This window comes from Eublepharis macularius, chromosome 7, assembly GCF_028583425.1.
Source record: "Eublepharis macularius isolate TG4126 chromosome 7, MPM_Emac_v1.0, whole genome shotgun sequence".
Taxonomy (NCBI): Eukaryota; Metazoa; Chordata; class Lepidosauria; order Squamata; family Eublepharidae; genus Eublepharis; species Eublepharis macularius.
The window spans coordinates 124,214,448-124,230,594 of record NC_072796.1 but is presented as its reverse complement, the minus strand read 5'-3'; the positions used below and the strand labels follow the sequence as shown (position 1 = coordinate 124,230,594).

The 16,147-nt window shown below is 41.7% G+C and overlaps 2 protein-coding genes across 2 annotated transcripts in view; one reads left to right on the top strand and one right to left on the bottom strand.

Moving 5' to 3' along the window:
- The window catches only part of SNTB1 (syntrophin beta 1), a 126,210-nt gene extending 120,391 nt beyond the window's left edge, over positions 1-5,819 (top strand). The window contains exons 5-7 of the mRNA XM_054985142.1: positions 643-839; positions 3,359-3,549; positions 4,311-5,819. Coding sequence (XP_054841117.1) covers positions 643-839; positions 3,359-3,549; positions 4,311-4,403 — 481 coding nt within the window. The 3' untranslated portion in view covers positions 4,404-5,819. The remainder of the gene's footprint in view (positions 1-642; positions 840-3,358; positions 3,550-4,310) is intronic.
- Positions 5,820-9,564: 3,745 nt separating this feature from the next.
- Positions 9,565-16,147, bottom strand: part of MTBP (MDM2 binding protein) — a 31,395-nt gene continuing 24,812 nt past the window's right edge. Inside the window, exons 18-22 of the mRNA XM_054985725.1 lie at positions 13,761-14,027; positions 12,923-13,169; positions 11,561-11,674; positions 10,389-10,454; positions 9,565-9,968 (exon numbers count right to left, since the gene is read on the bottom strand). Of these exons, the coding sequence (XP_054841700.1) occupies positions 9,930-9,968; positions 10,389-10,454; positions 11,561-11,674; positions 12,923-13,169; positions 13,761-14,027 (733 nt within the window). The 3' untranslated portion in view covers positions 9,565-9,929. The remainder of the gene's footprint in view (positions 9,969-10,388; positions 10,455-11,560; positions 11,675-12,922; positions 13,170-13,760; positions 14,028-16,147) is intronic.

Sequence of the window (16,147 nt, the reverse complement as noted above, 5' to 3'; positions counted from 1 at the left end):
TACAGCTTTTATGGAATATGTGATATTTATTGATTCTGCATTCACAGGGAGTGCAGAATAAAAGTCCAAAATAAATAATAAATATTACATCACACCTCAAGACATACTCTGTTAAGCTATGTGAATAGGGATGCCAGCCTCCAGGTAGTGGCTGGAGATCTCCTGGAATTACAGCTGGTCCCCAGGCCACAGAGATCAGTTCACCTGGAGAAAATGGCTACTTTGGGGGGTAGACTCTATGGAATTCTGCCATGCCAAGGTCTTTTCCCTCCCCAAACCCCACTTTCTCCAGGTTTCACTCCCCCAGATATCCAGGAATTTCCCAACTTGGAGCTGGCAACCCTATATGTGAAGGCTATGCTGAAGGATTGTTTTGGAAAGGAGATAGAAGAAAGTCTTGTATCTCTTATATCCCATCATGCTCCATCTTTTACTTCCTGGTTGGCTGCTGGGGCCCGAATGGGACTCTCTAGGAGTTCAATGTATAATTACTAACCTGTTAAAAACCCCGCCTTGACAGTGTGCTGCCCCTACCTTCTTATGTTTCAGTGCTTCTTGCTTTCATTCATTAATCTCTAAGGATTTTTTCCCCTTTTTCAGACACGTGACTGCTTCTTGTTTCATTATTTCCCCCCTGCTCAGGTTGGTACATTCAGGCCCAGGGAAGGGCTCTCCACAGCCTGGGGTAGATGTCTCCTTTGCTACTCGCACAGGAACACGGCAAGGGATTGAGACGCATCTCTTCAGGACAGAGACGGGCAGAGACCTTTCCCTGTGGACCCGCAGCATAGTTCAGGGGTGCCACAATGCAGCTGAGCTCACCACAGAAATCGCAACCGGTGAGTGAAAACCCCAAACCCAGAGACAAGCTGTCAGAGCTCTTCAGCTATAACACCCAAGGAAAAGTGGCCAAGAGACGCTAGTCTCTCTCTTGCTCTTCTCAAGCTCCGTAATCAGTTTCAAAAAACATTGGCCCAAGTCAGTGGACCAAGGCCAAAGAAAAACATTGCCCAACAGGAGAGGAAAAATGTACACAAAACAACAAAACAACCCAATCAACTAAAAACCTGAGCAAAAAAAAAATCCTGGTTTAGTACTAGAAACTAAAGCAGCTCAGGCAAGCACAGGAGTGTTTCATGAAGAAGGGGCCACTGCAAAAAAGGCCTGTTGTGTGGTAACCCCACCACCACCACCACGTAAGAAGGTGGAGGTGCACAGAAAAGGGCCTTGGCTGGCAGGTGGTCTGAATTAACAGACATCCCCATATAGGAGTAGGCAGACCTTTAGGTCCTCAGTCCTGAACTGTTTCAACACTTTGACTTGTGCCTGGAAGTGAACTGGGTAACTAAAAAATCTGGATCATGCAACTGTATAAATTATGATGACGTGCAATTGATATGGTTGCTTATTCTGAATGAGCATCAGTTATGGGGAGGCCCCATTTTCAGCCTCTAGGAATCCCACTCTGTTCTTAATCCTTTAAGATCGTAACCTAGTACGGTATCAGCCATATTCTGAGAGCCATAAGAACTAGACCCTTTTTTAAAAAATGAAAGCAAAAATTCACAGCTTCCTGAATTCTCTTCCTAGTAGGAAATTTCTTACTTGTGTTGTTGTTATTGTGGAAATGTGTAACGGGGGGTGGGGGGAGAGGGAATTCTTTTCTTGGCTCCGATTTCTAAATCTGGACAGTTACACTTTGGAAGAAGTTGCCATGGGACCACCTTACCAACATCCTCTTCCTTAACTTCTGAGCTGGTCAAACTGCAGGTTGTGTTCGTTCTCAGCCGTAGGCAAGCAAACACGGAGAGGGTGATGTTCAAATCCTGGCAGGATTAGGCCTGGAATTAACTGGAGCATTCAGGCCGGTGGAGAAGCAAGCAAAAGGCAGGCTCAGCAGCAAGCTGGGGGGGGGGGGGGGTGAGGGAAGACGTCCATTTGAAGGGGGCTTGTTTAGAATTGCAGGCCAGTAACCTGGCAGCTTGAAGAAGGGGTCATTGTGAAACAGAGGGGGAAGCAACCCCAAGAAGACCACCAGACAGCAAGGCCAGAGTTTGGATCCTGGCTGGGCAGAGCACTTCCCCTAGTTGTATTTATAGCCAAGATGAATTGGTGGGAGGAATCAATTTTTCATGCATTTGTGCATGACTGGGTTTGTGGCAGGAAGACAATACAGCTCCTTCTTCCTCTACTGTATAGCTCCGAGTGTCTCACCAGGACAGAGATGCTCAGTTCATGTCCCAGCTGCTCCTGCTTTGGCTCCTAGATGTGTTGCATAGCCAGGACTCATCTTTAACACTTAAGAATCAAACCGCCTCTTCTCTTTAACCTTACTGTGTTGGCTTGATGTTCACTTTGATTTTGTACTTCTATTTTTATCTTGCCTTTCCTTTAAGGAGTGCTGGGCAGCACATCTGCCTGCCGACATACACCAACCCTGTGAAATAGGTTAGACTGAGAGCTAAACTACAAGAGACAAATTACACAAGGATGCTCTCATGAAAGGAGTTGGCATGTTAGCTGGGAAGCTGTTTTAAAAGACAGATTTGAAGGCTCTGTCAATTTTCCCCTCTAGAGGGCAAAGATCACTCCTTAGAGGGTTTATTTCCTCTTTGCCTCTTAGGAGAAATGAAACTGACAGAGCCTTCAGGAGGGGGAAGAGGGAATTAACAAACCCTCTGAGGAGGGATCTTTGCTAGCTTTGTAGAGAGGGGAAATTGACAAAACCTTCCGATCTCTTTTAAAACTCAGCTTCCCGGCTAACATTGCAGCTCCCTTCACGTCAGCATCCTTGTGTAATTCGTCTCTTGTAGTTTAGCTCTGAGAAATGGGGATTGGCCCAGGCTTCGTGATAGAACAGGGATTGGATCCCAGGTCTGTGAGTCCAAGTTTATAGTGGCAGAGTAGTTCAGGGCATGGCTCTAGAACCCCCGAATTCAAATCCCCACTCTTAGCATGAAGTGCACTGGGTTTATCTTGAGTCAGTCAGTTTCTTAGCTTCACCTCCTTCACAGAATTGTTGTGAGCATAAAATGAGGAAGGCATACCCCGAAATCATTGCAGGACGCGCAGGATAAAAATGCAGTAAGTAGAAGGACATGTGGATGGACACGTTGGTGCCGATCTTACAGAATGTGGCCTTGATTCTATGTAGTCAATAACTGGGCTGGCTGTAACCCAAAGGTGATGAAATAATTTCCCATCATCCATTTAGCAGGAAGGAGTGGGTAGTGCTCTCCGGCACAGTTCTAACTGGACCCAGATGGGTACCAGTCCTTGTCAGAAAGGACCAGCCTTCTATTTCTTACTTTCACTTCTAAACCCACTCTCCTTTTGCTGCTGGTGTGCTCTTCTTCAGCATGTACCTACAAGAGCCAAGAGTGCCGTTTGACCATCCACTATGACCATGGATTCTCTCTCACGACTGAACCCCAAGACGGTGCCTTTCCCAAAACAATATTACAGTTTCCTTACGAGAAGCTAAAAATGTCCTCGGACGATGGGATTCGGATGCTTTATCTAGACTTCGGAGGAAAGGAAGGCGACATTGTGAGTCTTGTTCAGAGCCTTGGGTGTGGATTATTGCCATTTGCATCTCCAAGTAAAAATGTCTTCGTGAAAGGGGCGAATTATTTGAGAGTGTTAGCAAACGTGCTGAAGTTCTCTCATTTCACATCATTTATGCAGCAATGTGTCTGATGGAGCAGGCTGAAGGATTTAGCAATGGGGCAACGGCAGTGTGCCCCTGTTGCTTTCCTATAACAACAATTGGGGTTTTAACCACAGGATAGTCATAAGTGAACTGTGATGACTACGAAGCTTACAAGGCTGCTTGTGCAGTTCTGCCAGCTATTCCAAGTGCTAGGGCAGTTCTACCCTGCTAGAAAATCAGTAAGTATAGATCAGCTGTTAGGGGAGTCCGAGGCTAGCTGCAGTTCCAACACCAGCCAGTGCCAGAAGGGCAGGGAGAAGGGGCTGCATATGTACAGTCTTGGGAGCTGTATGCATCCATGCAATTCAGTCAGCTTTTCCTATCAAAGCTATGTTGCCTGCTTAAGTTAACCACTATGTAACCTACAAATGCTTACATGTGCTATTTAGTGATATTTATAAAGTTCAGTCAAAAGCCATGCTGTTCTTGAGACCAACCAAAATAATACGACATGGTGTACAAGCTTTTGAGTTCTACAAAATTCTTCATCAGGCGGGACGTTTAAAAAGAATAAAGAAAAAGCGTTATTGTCTCTTCCATATGTGGTTTTTAGCTTGGTTCACTCACAGCTCCTTTTCTCTCTGTCTCATAATTTCAGCAACTGGATCTTCACTCCTGTCCAAAGCCAATTGTGTTCATCATTCATTCCTTCCTGTCAGCCAAGATTACACGGCTTGGTCTGGTAGCATAAACTCCGGCCATCGGTTTTGCAAGGAAGAAAAACAAGAACAAAGAGCTACCAGGCTAATCTGAATTGCAAGGGACATCCTAGCCACATATGTAGCTGCAAGCAACAACTATAACTGTTTTGTGCAGGGACTTCTGCGGTGTTGGGGGCAGAGCCCTGTGCTTGGATCAGTTACAAAAACAAGGTGCAGAAATAAGAATAATCAAGGAAGCCAGAGAGCAAGAACATTCGCTTCAGCTAACATTGATTTGCTACCGGGGGGGTGGGTGGGTGGGGGGACAAGTGGAGAACACTGCATAGGTCACTATATATAAAGGCAAAACTGAGTATTGAAGGAATAATGGCGTAAGACTACATTGAAGTATTTCAGATTCATTACTGTGCCTCTGTCAGTGATAGAGAGTAGTAAGTTTTCAAACTGGATTCTGAAGAGTTGGGGGGTTCCTTTGGATTATCAAGTTTCATGAGATCAGTATCAGAGGCCGGGGTTTCTGGAAAGATAGGGGTTGCCCCTAATCAGTGGTCTTCCAGAGGAAGTAAGCATGAGGCGCATTCTGGAATACAATCTTTATGGCGAGCTGAGGAAACAGTAAACCTGGCTGGTAGCCTCTGTGAACAAACAGCATGTCTTAAAACACATCCCAGACACCTCTGCGATATGTAGAGTTTCTGTGGCACATAAATGGATGCAGCTGGAGTTCTTTCAAAGTAGGAAGTTTAAAAACCACTGTAGTGATCAAGGGCTAAGTAAAAAGGAGATAACATACCCACATTGGATCTGACCAGTGAAACTGCCAGGCACTGTGTATAAACGGAAGCTTGTCCACCGAGCCACCTTCCAGTTTTGAGAAAGCAGCAGGAAAAGAGCACCTTTCTTCAGCTGCTGTACCAGGTAAAGAGTTTGTTGTCTAGATGCTGTATGCCCCCAAGGTGTTCATGCTTCCCAAATGATCTGTGAATGCCCTGCATCACTGCACAATTTGGGGTTGGGTGGGGATGCCCAGAGCAGTTGCAGCGACAGGATAGTATCCCCAAGCCAGGCAAAGGAGCACCTAAGGTACGTGGAAGAGGCGTCTCAAGTGTCCTTAATTAGGAGAGACAAAAAGTTCCAATAGTCACACACTTCATATTTGGTTTCTGACACTGCTGTGTTCATCCTACTGGTAAAATGAAATAAGCTGATTTTTTTTTTTAAAAAAATGGCTTTATTCAGTAAATAAGTTTTAAAATAAATAAATGTTTAGATACATGATGTAGTGCTAACAATTTTAGTGGAACTACAATGAAGGCAGCAAAAAAAATCTAGAAAGCCCTTTTGGGCAGCTGGTTTTCATATACAGAAACAGACAAACAGAATTGGGCGTTCCTGTAAAAAGCTATAAATCACAGAGGGAAACCATACCCACAGGAAACGATTTAGCAATTAATAAATAATTTGTAATTATTTAGTGCAATAAAAAGTTCAGAGTGCTACTAATTCATAAATACTTCCATAAATACATTCATAAATACAGGGGACAATAGTTCATTCTTAACAGTCATGCAAAAAGACCTAATCACATAACTAATTCCGGGTACCTAGCAGTCTTGATACAAATACCTCCATGGAATTGGTTTGATGAATGGAGGTATTTGTATCAAGACTGCTAGGTACCCGGAATTAGTTATGTGATTAGGTCTTTTTGCATGACTGTTAAGAATGAACTATTGTCCCCTGTATTTATGAATGTATTTATGGAAGTATTTATGAATTAGTAGCACTCTGAACTTTTTATTGCACTAAATAATTACAAATTATTTATTAATTGCTAAATCGTTTCCTGTGGGTGTGGTTTCCCTCTGTGATTTATAGATTTTCATATACAGGCTGTATATTGAATTGAGCATGGGTTGAAGGTCCAGCTACCTGCCCCTACTGGCTTGCTTCTGGATGAGCTAACTCCTTCCTGCCCAGCATGAATAGCCACTTAGACATGGCCAAGCCTACCCTTACCACATATGTCCTGACCCACACATCAGTTTGTGCAGTCGAGGTGGGTAAGGAGATAACTGTGATAGGACTTTTGTTCCAGTTACAGGCTCCAGGGTAGAGTAGCTCAGTGGTTAAGGTTCATGGGACAGGTGAAAAGAGCTCAGGGCAGGGGCCCAATTTGGCCAGCCATTATCTTTCCCTGTCATAAGGTGTCATTTTAGAGGGTGTACAATGTGAAAGCAATTTTGCTTGAAAGACTAACGCATCAACACTTTCAATATACAAGAAGGGCAGGCAGGCATACTTTCACCAGAAGATATAGTGGGATGGCTGGAGCTAGTGGCTTACAGAATTACAAATATCCATGTTAAGAATTTCTGAAACACAACTACATTTGATATCCTTGTATTAGCAGGATATCAAATGGAGGTTTCATTTTAATTGTGCTCCTTGGAAGTAAGGCAAATCTATTTAGAGAGACATGATTTGCGTGTGTGTGTATGCTAATCTCGAAAAGATTTTGCTTATTTTAAAGCAGACACGCACCACACTCCATAATCGCTTCAGTGCTAGCTGCTGTATAAATAGGTAAAACTATTTGTGGATACAGCGGTAGGTACAGAGGCAACATTTTTGATCTTAAACCATGGCCCAGTTGCCTGAGAGATGTCACAAGCCAGGGTCTCTCAACTAAAATTCAAAATCAGAATTTGAAGCTTGTTAGCAACCCTGCATTAAGAGCAAGCTTGGTTAGCACATTGGTCATGATTAGCATTGGTGGTGCTGCTGTAAATCCCAATAGTAGTTAAAATGCGCAAGGGGAATTAGTATTATAGCAGGGAGCATGCAGACCTACATCTTAATCTCTGTTAAGGAGACTAGGAGCATTACATACACTCTGGTCCTAAACTGGGCTGATATATAAAAGAGTTTTCTTCCATAGAAGGTCTAAAACATGATCCCTTATAGCAATTTTTAGTAATCCTGAGATAATTTAAGAAACTGCTGTCCTAAGCAAAAGCCCTAAAGGAGAGTTCATGTGCACAAAACTTCTGTGTACACATAGGTCTCCACTTTCACTTCAATGGAAAGAAGAAATACCTTTGCAGTAGAGCTCCACCCTACATTAACGTGGGACATCTTTAAAAAAATGGAGCCCTCCATGAGTGCATTACAGCCCCAGTACCTGTCAACTAAAGAATGATAGGTATAAAAACTTAAGGAACACATGTGGTAATATATATATATAAACACAACGAATTACCAACTGAGCGATAACAGCTTTGCATGAATTAAGAATTCTTCCCTAAATCTTCTTTTAACTGCAAATGGAAGGTTTGATAAATTTGAATGATAAAAATTACAAATAATCCAGAATATTGTGTATTGTAGGGAAAGTTGATGCATATGTAAATTGTACTGCTTCCTTAAAATAATTTTTTTTTAAATCACTGGAATGTTATAGATAGAATATTGGCCTTGTAAATAATCAGAATTCGTCTATTAGTTATCAACAATTAAATTACACAGTATGTCATGTAATTTACGGTGCTCAGATTATAATATGAAGAACAAGTGAATAACTAGTTTGTAAAGAAAAATTATATATTTATAGACAAATTAAATACAGATTTTGGATCGACTCTTATTTGGTTGGGGTTGATAGAATGAAATATATGGAGCTATTCCAGATTTATAAGAATTTAGTTTAAAATACTTATATTTTAGAAGAAGATACTATATTTAATAAAAATATTTATTGGAACAGTTGTGAAGCAATATTAATTTATATAGCAAGCAGTAGGGCGATATATATGGGAAAGTGACATATAGTGATTCAGACACCACTTGCACTGGTTTAATCCTACATTAAAAAAATAAAATAAAACTAAGGACTAGTTGCTAACTTTGATAGCAACGGCTCTAGGTTGGACAATTAGACTTAAGGGCTAATGGCTTATATGCTGCATTGAAGTCACATTCACGCAGCCACATGTACAGTAAGTGTTCCTTCCTTGGGGAAGAACAGCATCTCTCCCCCCCCCCCCAATACAAAAAGAGAGCACATTCAGAGTTCAGGAAATATGGTACCCCCCCCCCCAGCACAGAAGCACAAGTCTTGGAGGGAGACATCTGGACTGTCCATCAAACAGGTCCCCACTGTACATTTGCTGTGCTAAGCACTGATTGTACCATTCTTGGTCTCTCACAAGTAGGGAGGAGGCTTTCTGTTTTCTGTAGGTGCCACACTTCTTATCACCACAGTAGCAAAATGCTGGTTGCTGAGCCACTCCAGAGGACCACTTCAGCATGCTCTGTGACTTACATTTGCATCTGCGACGTGGTAAAATGCTTTTTACCGTTTGGCAGAATGAAACAATGGCCAAACTCCAAGACTAAAAAAGCTCACGCCGAGGCACTTTGGGTGGTTGTGGGCTCACGACAGATAAGAGGAGGAAAGGATTCCCTACACAGTTTCAGGGGCACTATGAACGTTACTTCCTTCACAAGTTCGCCACAGAGCCAATCCGGGCTCATGTAGACACACAGCAGTTCTGGGGAGTGGCTTGTATAAAAAAAAGGAAGAGCCCAGATGGGCTTGGATGCTGCTGCCAGGGGAGGGAAAGCTCCTCTTTCTCTCAAGCGTTTTTCCCTCTGGAAGGAAGTGGCAGTGTGTGTGTGTGCTTCCAATTGCTGCACGGAGAGGCATTGTGTGCCCATGTGGCAGCAGAAATATGACCCCTTCCCCCACACTGTTTTTGCACTGGGAAAATTGCTTGGGAGAAAGGCAGGAGCTTTCCCACCCCTGGCAGCAGCCTTCTGAGCCCATTTGGGCTCCTTTTTTATGCAAGCCATTCCCCAGAGCTGCTCTGTAGTGCATTTGTGAAGGAAGTACCATTCAGAGTTAGCAGAAGCCAGAGCTTTTACTATCTGGAGCTTATGCAGGTTTTGCCAGGGTGCTGACGTGGATATTATGGCAGAAGGAAAAAAAGCACAGCATATGTGTTGGAAAAGCTGTCTATACTGAACTCTCAACTCTATTGGAAATTTTTGTTTTGGGACTTAACAGCTGTGTCTCTTGGCTCTACTGACAGATCTGTGGGTGTCTGGTGTGGATCTGAGAAGTGTTCCACTTAATGACCTTCCAATTAGGGTTCTACAGCAAACTTGACAAATCTTAGCAGCTATTCCAACAGAATGCAGAAAGATTTTGTTAGCTAATAAATCTTTTTTATGGTTGGTTTGTTAACAACAAAAGAGTTAAGCACGTCTATGCCGATGGGAGAAAAAAAAAGAAAGCTGTTAAGTGTAAGATACCTGGCTTTTACTACACTAAATAAAAACCTGTACAAACACTACATAAAAAGTCAAAATGCTCCATTACATAACAAATATGAAGTAGCTCACTTCAAGGTAATTCTTTATGTGATAGGCTTTTGCATACAAAATGCTGACCATGCCATTGGTTTTAAGCACACAGACTATAACAAGATGTTCCTTGTGATGGGTCCACTCTGCTCAAAAAGCTGTTGTCCACAGAACATCTCTGGCACATGTCACTTCTTGGTGGACTTTTCTAAAACCCATTCAATCACCTATAAAATACCCCAAGAAAGGTAATTAGAAATGAACATAAAAATAAATGCAGTTTAGAGATATAGATGAGATTCTTTGAAATTCAAAGTTTAAGGGAAAAAACTGGCCAACAACTCCATTTAGCATTATTTCCCAAAGTGTGTGGATATCAAAAACTCAGACAGGTAATCTGTAGGCAACAAAAAACATCTCGCACCAAAAATTAGGTCACTATGCAGTGCAGTTATTGTTGTTATTAAAAATTAAGGGGATGACCCAGTTTCTTTTCACTACTTGAGGAAGCCTAATTCAACTCATAGAATGCAGAATCCAACCAAAGCCCACACAACTTTGATAAGCACGTGTCAGCTGTCATTTTGCAATACTGTCCATCCAGTACAGTGAAGATAATTTACAGGTAGTCAAAACATGCATGTTACCTGTTTAACATTGCTGTTTGCAGCTTTAGTCATTTCACCCAAGAGACCCCGAGATGTTTTCAGATCCTATACATGAAATGTACAACTTCATCAACCTGTTACGTGGATCTCAATATTTATATTTAGGTTAAGGGACAGAATAAACAGGTTCACATTCTTGTAAAATGAATCCTTAAGTAACAGAAGAGTAATTGTTAATGGCTTCACCAAAGCTCGAAAGACTGACTCTCGAAAGCTTAGACCCTGAAAATCCTGTTGCATAGCAACATACCACAACAGTGGGGATTCATTAATACTTTAAACTGACATCTACAAGGAAAATATTTACAGAATGGCTCCAGTTTCCTTGCACCTAGAGATAGTCTCATATATTACCTTTTACGAGGTTGAGGTTTTTTTAAAAAAAAAATTACACATAAGAATGTAGCGAGTGAATGTGACAAAGAGGAGTTGGAATATCCATGCCATCTTAACACTCGCAATAATCAGAGAGCTCAGATTGGCTCGTGTCTCCCTGCCAAGCGGACATAGCCCGGTTTGTTACATAAAATGGTCCTAGGTATTTAGCTGCAGGTGTCAATTGAATTAAGACTTGTCTACAGGTGGACACGCGGACACCATATCCTACTGTGATACTAATGTCGTTCAGCTGGCTCAGTGTGAAGGAAGCACACGTCTGTTCCTTAATGTAGCAATTCACTTGCAACTCTGACCTAAGTTGAGCTCATAGCCCCTCAATGCCACCCAACCCTTTGACAGGCTTCTGCTAATGATTAGAAATGGCCATTCCCTTACGGAGATGTGTGTGGTTCAAGAGTACTACAAGGAAGGAAAGCACAAGTGTTGTTAAGCTCTACTCCTCTGTGATAAACCCTTAGGGAAGAACTCACTTGCAGACCTTTAAGGAAGTGAAGGCATATTGTCACTCAGAAAAAAAGTGCTGGATGCATGCTAAACAGCATCCCTTATGTCCCTTGAACATTCATAAAAACTTAATTTTCCCAAGGGTGAGTCCCAAAGCATGGATCAAAGGCACAAAACATGGCAACCTTGCTGAAGTCAGGACTAGATCTAGTCAGTGCCTGGATGGGAACTCTACATAACCCATCTAGAGTTCCATGACAAGAAAGACAGGATTATAAATACAAACCATAAAAAGCAAGGACAGATACCTTTAAATAGAACTTGGATATCTCAAAGAGACGTTGGCTGCAGGTAATAAAGCACTTGTGGTCTTCAGCAATGCCGTGTGTCTGAAGGGTTTTAGCCACCACCTCCTTAAGCATCTTGAAGAAAACACAGGCATATTTAACAGCTTGTGACCCGATACATTGTGTGTCCTGATTTTAGATCAGATTTTCATCTTACTGGAATGATGCCAAAAGGGAACAACTTGCAGATAAACCCTGCTGAAAAGCTAATGCCTGGGCCATCCCTGACTGATAGCCAGCGTTGTGTAGTGGTCAGAGTGTTGGACTAGGAGCTGTGTGATCCACATTCAAATCCTCACCACGGAAACTTGCTGGGCGACCTAGGGCCAGTCACATTCCCTCAGCCTAACACACCTCACACAGGACTGTTGTGAAGCTACAATATAAAAACAAAGGGCTGACCACCTTGGAAAAGCAGCGGGATAAAAATATACTAAACAGACATTACCTACAGGCAATCCCCGACTGCTGCAACCAGGCACAGCTCAAAAGAAGTCCTGTATGGGACATGTGTTCATTATATTCATACTTAGTTGAGGCACCTTAGACGTACAACTAAAAATGTAATGAATGGATGCATTGGTGCTCTCACTTCAAACAAGAAGTCTTTTTAAAAGTTTCAATGTTTTTCATCTGGAGAACTGAACACTTCACTTGCTTACCTACTTCATTGCAATGGAGAATGCAGTAATAAAATGTACAAATGGTCCTTTGAAAACAAAACTAAAATATTACTTTTTAAAATCCTCTCATACACTTGCTTGGGTTTCCCTTTCATTGCCGATTGGTTTCCTTCGATTTCTTTCCCTCTACAGTTAGCAAGGTGCAGCTGCTTCACATGTAACAATTTCCTGCACATGAGATAATTCTCCTTCTGGGAAAAAGCATGCATATTTCCTAGAGCTTCGAAACTATATAATGCTCCGATTTAGCATTTTATTATGTTGAATTTTACATTGTGGAACAGACTAGCCTCTTCCTTAACCTGCTACCTGTGCGCTTTGCCTCCCCTTGCTTCCTGATAACACTGAGTGCGAAAGAGCATGAAGTGGGGACTGGAGAACTAAGAAACAACATGACCTAAAGAGAAATACGCAAACGCAACGGGAGCGATCAGAAACAGTTTCAGGAAGGTGCTCAAAAGATCACTAAAGGAGGCTACCAAGCCCTGACATGGCTTGTGGCTCTCCTATTCAAGAAGAGGGACTTTTTTATAACAATGGTAAATTTTAACTTTGCACTTTGCTCCACTTATTTCAGCTATATTTAGGAATGGCAACACCTTGTCTCCTTCATTTTTAGGTTCCTTGAAATATTCTTTACCCGCGTATGCTTCTGCGACCTTGATTCCTTTGTAGGCTTTGATAGTTCTGGCTCCTTAGTACACTTCCGGCTTGCTGAGCTGCTCTTTGTGGTTACTTTGTGCACTGGACTACAAGACTGTTTGGCAGCCTCAGAAGACAGAGAGACAGATTTGTCCAGGTGCCGCCTTCCAACAGCCCCTGATCGACAACCACTGCTGCTTCCTGCTTGGGACAAGAGAGAATCTGTACTTTCAGATTTCATTAACCTAGGAAGAGGAGGAAGCAAAAGATGTTTAAAATATATATTTTGTTCAGCACTTGTTACCACTGACAAATATCAACAATCACAAGTTATCCTATTTTGACTGAAAATGTACTTGTTTCTGTATTTGAGAATTCATTCTATTTGGCATGAATAATTAAATTATGCCAACTTTGATGAGACTGTGACCTTCAGCCAGCATCTTGCAGGATGCAGCTCAATAGGAAAATACCTTAAAGGAAAATACCTTCAAATCTTTTCAATAGACTGTATTCAAATGCTGCCAAAAGGTGATCACACATAAGGTTTGCCTGTTTGCCAGGGCTTTTAAGGAGGTTTCAATAGCAGGCATCTTTTAAGGGGAGGGGAGAAGGATTTGGAGGGGTTATTTCATTTTGGTTGTAACTGAAAATATTTTTAACCTACCTTTGTAAGCCGTTTTAAACCACGAGGAAAGATGGGGTAAAATGTTTAAATAATTTTTTTTTTAAAAAAATATGTGAATGGGAACTTAGCACAAGGATTATTTGAACATTTAGTGTGAGCAAAAGAAAGATCCCAATCCCCTCTCCCATTTCAATTTTTAGAGCATTACCTTTTGTTAGGATAGAAGCCATCCTGGTCTTTTGATCTGCGTTTTAGTTTGGACACTTCTGTCTGGTGCTCCTTTCGTAAAGACTCCCCATCCGGGATGCTTCCAGGCTCTGACAAAACTGCAGGGGACGGCAGAGGGCTCAGTACACAGGGTGCAGGGCAGGTCTCCTTTGTGCACGTTGTCTGAGTTTCGTAACGGATAAGACGAGTCTGAAGTTCAGCAAATCCTACGTCTCTTTCCAAAGCTCTTCTGTTGTCTAGGCAGTATCTAAAAAGGGCGTTAAAGACAGTTGCCAAATACACTGCAACAGAACTGAGAATTTCCCTCCGTTAAAGAGAATCCTTTGATTCTGTTTCACACAGTGGCCAACCAGTCTTCCTGCAGGGACAACAAACATGCGGCACCCCCCTTGCTAGCAGCCAGCAGTCGCCAATAATACTGCTTCTGAACATGGAGCTCACTCAGTTCATGTGCCTAATATAATCACCACTTCGACAGATCATATGGATAGGTCTAGTCACTCAATACTAGTTTAACTCCTATCTCTGAGTGCTGAAACATTCTGTTATGATTATCTACATTACCAGTAGATCCACTAGACTGTCATGAAAAACTAATTTTATTCAAGCAATACAATACTAATTTTATAAAAGGAAGATAATACTCTCATAGCTCAGCCAGAAGCCTATTCCCCCCCTTTGAATCAGACTATTTAATCAATTTAAATAATAGATTTAGTTTTACCACTAGAAACAAGCTCATTAAAAATCTTGCAGTTCACCCATTTCATGGCATTTGATTTTTCTTATTTATATGCTCAGTAGGCAGTGAAATATCTATCCTTAGCAAAACTGTCACGATCCTTATTCTTTGTATAGCATCTTCCTTTGTTTTTGGATCAGAAAAAAACACCGAAGTAATATCAAACAGGAGACAGCAAATGAGTATTTTTGAGTTTTTAAATTCACTAAATTGTTAGTATTAAAGCAAGGCCCCCATGATCTTATGGCAAGTGTTTGGCCACCGTGCATATCTGCCACAATCTACTTCATTCCCCCAGGAAGAAATTATCTAGTAGTGACGGTCAGCTTAGGACTTAAAAAGCATGTGGGCAGTATCCTAAGGTGCCTTCCTCCAACTACACATTTACTTCAACATTTACCAAGAGCCACCTACGCTGAAATTTTGGTAATTATATTTCAATCAATTAATACACGAAGGCTGCAATCTTATGCGTACTTATTTGGGTGTAAGCCACATTCAACTTAGCGGGACGTTCTTCTGTGCAAATGGGGTTGGTCATAAAAGACGATCAAATAACCAAAACGCTTGATTTCAGGCTACCTAGCAGCTAAACCAATAAAACAGGAAAGCAAATTAGGAAATGTAACGCCACTGATTTGACCCAGCTTTGGAACTTTTCAAACTTCCAGTTAACATACTTTGTTCCTAGCCCAACTTCTTGCTTTTCATTTGTATTTAGCTACTGAAAAAGAGTTGACATTAATAAAAAATTAAGACTTCTTGTCAGCATGCACGCTGTGCTTCCAGGGCCTTCAAAGTGTTTGACAATCAATAACCACCAACTCAGCCCGTGAAAGCTTGAAGAAGTCCTTTGAAATTGAGACTAAACCATCCAAACCCAATTGCTCTGCGTAACTATTTCTGCATTTCATACTTCAGTACCAAGCTGCCAGGCAGACAACAGCAACCACCATTAATTTATATTTATTTTTATTTATTTATTATTTATTTCATTGGACTTATAGCCCCAGCGCAAAAAGGCGGCTACATATTTTCAGATGGAAAACTTCTTGTATGGAAAACTTCTCCATTGAGTAGGAATGGGGTGGGGGACATGAGTCCCCCTGCTTCTTCCTAGAGGCCTTTATTAGCATGCTGCAAGGAACAAAGAGAGAAAATATCCTGGGCTGAAGTGAACGTTTCATCCCTGCCACTCATTCAGCAGTTACTAATCCTGGTGCTTAACCTTCCGGCTCTGGTGGAGGTTCATACAAGTTCAGCACATTCTGACATTCCCAGAAAATGCTTCCATCTTCCACGTGTCCCACACTATTTGGAATAAACAGTGGGCAGACTGAAATGTTTAGAACACTTTCTCCACCAGCATGCTAAGTCAAATACAACATAGGAGCTTAACCCACAAACGTGCTTTAAAAGAACTCTTGAGAATCTCCTCCCTCCCCCCGCAAAAAATATGGAACATATGACCATCCTGGTTTTGTCTGAGAAAGCAGAAAGTGGTTGATTTTCTTTATTATGAGCTCATGTTCTTAACCACCCAAGAAGAGGATAGCTAAACTTGTAGAATTCAAAATACAACACGTACACAGGATGGCCTGTGAGTATGTATGCATAGCTGCTAT